Raw genomic sequence first — 2908 nt, forward strand, 5'->3', positions numbered from 1 at the left:
AAACCCGTATGTACTTGGGGTGCATAATTAAGACATCTCTTGTTCGTTTAAGGCATGTGCCTGGTCATTAAGAATACCCAAACCGTGCAATCCCTATAGGTCGCGGCCCTCCCCCTCTGGGATGTGCTAGGATTAAGTTTACGCAGGTGGGGCAGGTGGGACTGGAGTCGGCCCTGGAGCTCCGGGAGGACTGGGCCTAGAAGGCCGCGGAGTCCAGCCCGCTCCACCGGGAAGCCGGGACCTGGCAGGAGGGGCCGGGGCTGGGAGGTATCTATGCCAGGTACTTTGTTCTAAGCGAGTCATTGAAGTCCCAGCTAATGGATACCATTAAGAGTTCATTATCATGCTAATAGCAATCAACAGGGCGGAGGGGTGGGGTCCCTGCCGCCGCCGCCCCGGCCTCCCGCGCCCCTCCCCTCCCCCCGCTCAGACCTGGGACAGGGGCATCTGCTTGGGGTAGGACGCCGAGCTGGCCGTGCCCGAGCGCCAGGTCAGCCCGGTGCTGACGTCGCTGTAGAGCGAGCCGCCGCCGCCCGCGCCGCCGCCCGCGCCCGCGCCCCCCGCCGCGCCCGGCGCGCCCTTGCTGGCCCAGCAGCAGCGCGTGCAGAGCGCGCGCCAGGACTCCAGCGTCTTGCCGGACCAGACCCACACGCCCGACGTGATGCCCACCACCAGGCACATAAAGTACTTGAGCATGAAGACGGCGTAGTCCGGCCGGCGCGCCTGGTCCGGCTGCAGGTCGCGCAGGCACGGGCAGTTGTGCGTGGCCTCCCAGCGCGGCCGGTTGTGCTGCTCGTAGAAGAGGCAGGCCACCACGGCGGCGGCCGGCACCGTGTAGAGCACGGTGAACAGGCCCAGGCGGATCATGAGCTTCTCCAGCTTGTAGGCCTTGGTGGGGCCGCCCTGCTGCTTGATGACCGAGCGGATGCGGAAGAGCGACACGAAGCCGGCCAGCAGGAACATGGTCCCGATGCACAGGTAGATGACCAGCGGCGCCAGCACGAAGCCGCGCAGGTTGTCCAGGCTCTGGTTGCCCACGTAGCAGATGCCGGCCACCGGGTCGCCGTCCACCGAGCTGAGCGCCAGCACGGCGATGGACTTGACGCTGGGCACCAGCCAGGCGGCCAGGTGGAAGTACGGCGAGTAGCCGGCGATGGCCTCGTGGCCCCACTTCATGCCGGCCGCCAGGAACCAGGTGAGCGACAGGATGACCCACCAGATGGAGCTGGCCATGCCGAAGAAGTAGACGAGCAGGAAGACCACGGTGCAGAGCGCCGGCCCGGTGGTCTCGTAGCGCACGTGCTGCCCCACGCCGCCCAGCTCCTCGTACTCGCCGCGCGCGCCCGCGCCGCCCGCGCCCGCGCCCGCGCCGCCCGCGGCCCCCGGGCCCGGGCCCGGCGCGCCGCCGCTGCAGGCCACCTTCTCGTGGCCGGCCACCAGGCGCACCAGGTAGCCCACCGACACGAAGAGGTAGCAGGCCGACAGGAAGATGATGGGCCGCTCGGGGTACTTGAAGCGCTCCATGTCGATGAGGAAGGTGGACACGGTGGCGAAGGTGGACACGAAGCACAGCACGGACCACAGGCCGATCCAGAAGACGGTGAAGGCGCGCTCGTCCGGGCTGAAGAACGGGTTGTGGCAGGGCAGCGCGCAGTTGGCGATCTGGCCCGTGCGCACGCGGTTGTAGAGCGGGTGCCGCTCGCTGGACACGCTGACCATGGGCGCGCGGCACTGGCAGCCCGGCTCGCAGGGCGCCTTCCCGCCGCCAGGGGGCCGCGCCTTCCCGCCGCCGCGCTCGGGGGGCCCGGCCGCGTCCCCGCCGCGCCCGCCCGCCCGCGCCGGGGGCCTGGCGCCGGGGGTCCGGCCGGGGCCGCTGCCCGCGGCGGGCGGCTGGGCGGGCGGCGGGCGCGCGGGCGCGGCCGTGGCGAGGTCCGTGCGGTTGTAGTCCATGCACAGCGTGTCGGGGCTGCCCTGCTCGGGCAGCCGGTCGCAGCGCATGCGGTCGGGCCAGGCGAAGCCGTACTGGCGCATGAGCGGCGCGCAGCCGGCCTTGGCGCGCTCGCACACGGCGCGGCAGGGCGGCAGCGGCTTCTTGTAGTCCTCCAGGCAGATGGGCGTGTACATGGAGCACAGGAAGAACTTGAGGTCGGGCGAGCAGCGGATCTCCACCAGCGGCCAGAACTGGTGCACCTCCAGGCCCGCCTCGTCCTGCGTGTCGTGGTTGAACTGGTTGGGCATGTAGGTGTGGTTGTAGCCGATGCCCCGGCACAGCGGCACGGTGATCTCCTGGCACGCCAGCTCCTTGGCCGAGGCGGCCGCCGCGCCGCTCGAGCGCTGCAGCAGCGCCAGCGCGGCCAGCAGCGCGGTCACTTCCAACAGGTAGCCCCACTCCATGCTGCGCCGCGGGGGGCGGGGCGCGTGTGCCGCCTCCCGAGGCCCGGGCCGGGCCGCCCCGCGGGCTCCGGGGCGCTCAGCTCCTGCGGGGCCGGCCGGCGGGCCCGCGGCCCATCGCCCGCCCTCCAGCCGGCCGGCGCTGCCCCGCGCGGTGGCCGCCGGGCGCAGGGCGGCGGCGCCCAAGTTTCCTCCGGGCCGCGGCGCGCAGTCAAGATGGCTGGGCCGGCTGCTGGCGGGCCGCCTCAGCCCTCGCGGCCGCTGGCCGGCTCCCGGGGGCTCATGCCCGTCCCGAGGCCGCGCCGTCGGAATCCGGGGGCCCCTCCGCGAGGCCGCGGCCCCCCTGCCCCCCGGCCCGGCGAGAGTCCGCGGGCCCGCCCGCCTGCAGAAGTCCGCGCGGCTCGGGCCGCAGTCGGCGAGGCGCCCGCGGTCCCTCCCGCCCGACGCGCCGCGGCGGAGCCGGACCGAAGGCGGAGCGGACACCTGAGCCGCCGCCCGGGGGCCCCGCAGGAGCTGC

General features: G+C 73.0%; 1 protein-coding gene across 1 annotated transcript; it reads right to left on the reverse strand.

Annotated features, from left to right (window-relative positions):
• Positions 1-426: 426 nt before the first annotated feature.
• Positions 427-2394, reverse strand: FZD8 (frizzled class receptor 8; the record flags this gene model as incomplete). Its single annotated transcript, XM_080717018.1, has 1 exon — positions 427-2394. One exon carries the CDS (start codon positions 2392-2394, stop codon positions 427-429), a length of 1968 nt encoding a protein of 655 aa, XP_080573144.1.
• Positions 2395-2908: the final 514 nt, after the last annotated feature.

This window comes from Muscardinus avellanarius (genome assembly GCF_963383645.1).
Source record: "Muscardinus avellanarius genome assembly, chromosome: 20".
Classification (NCBI taxonomy): Eukaryota; Metazoa; Chordata; class Mammalia; order Rodentia; family Gliridae; genus Muscardinus; species Muscardinus avellanarius.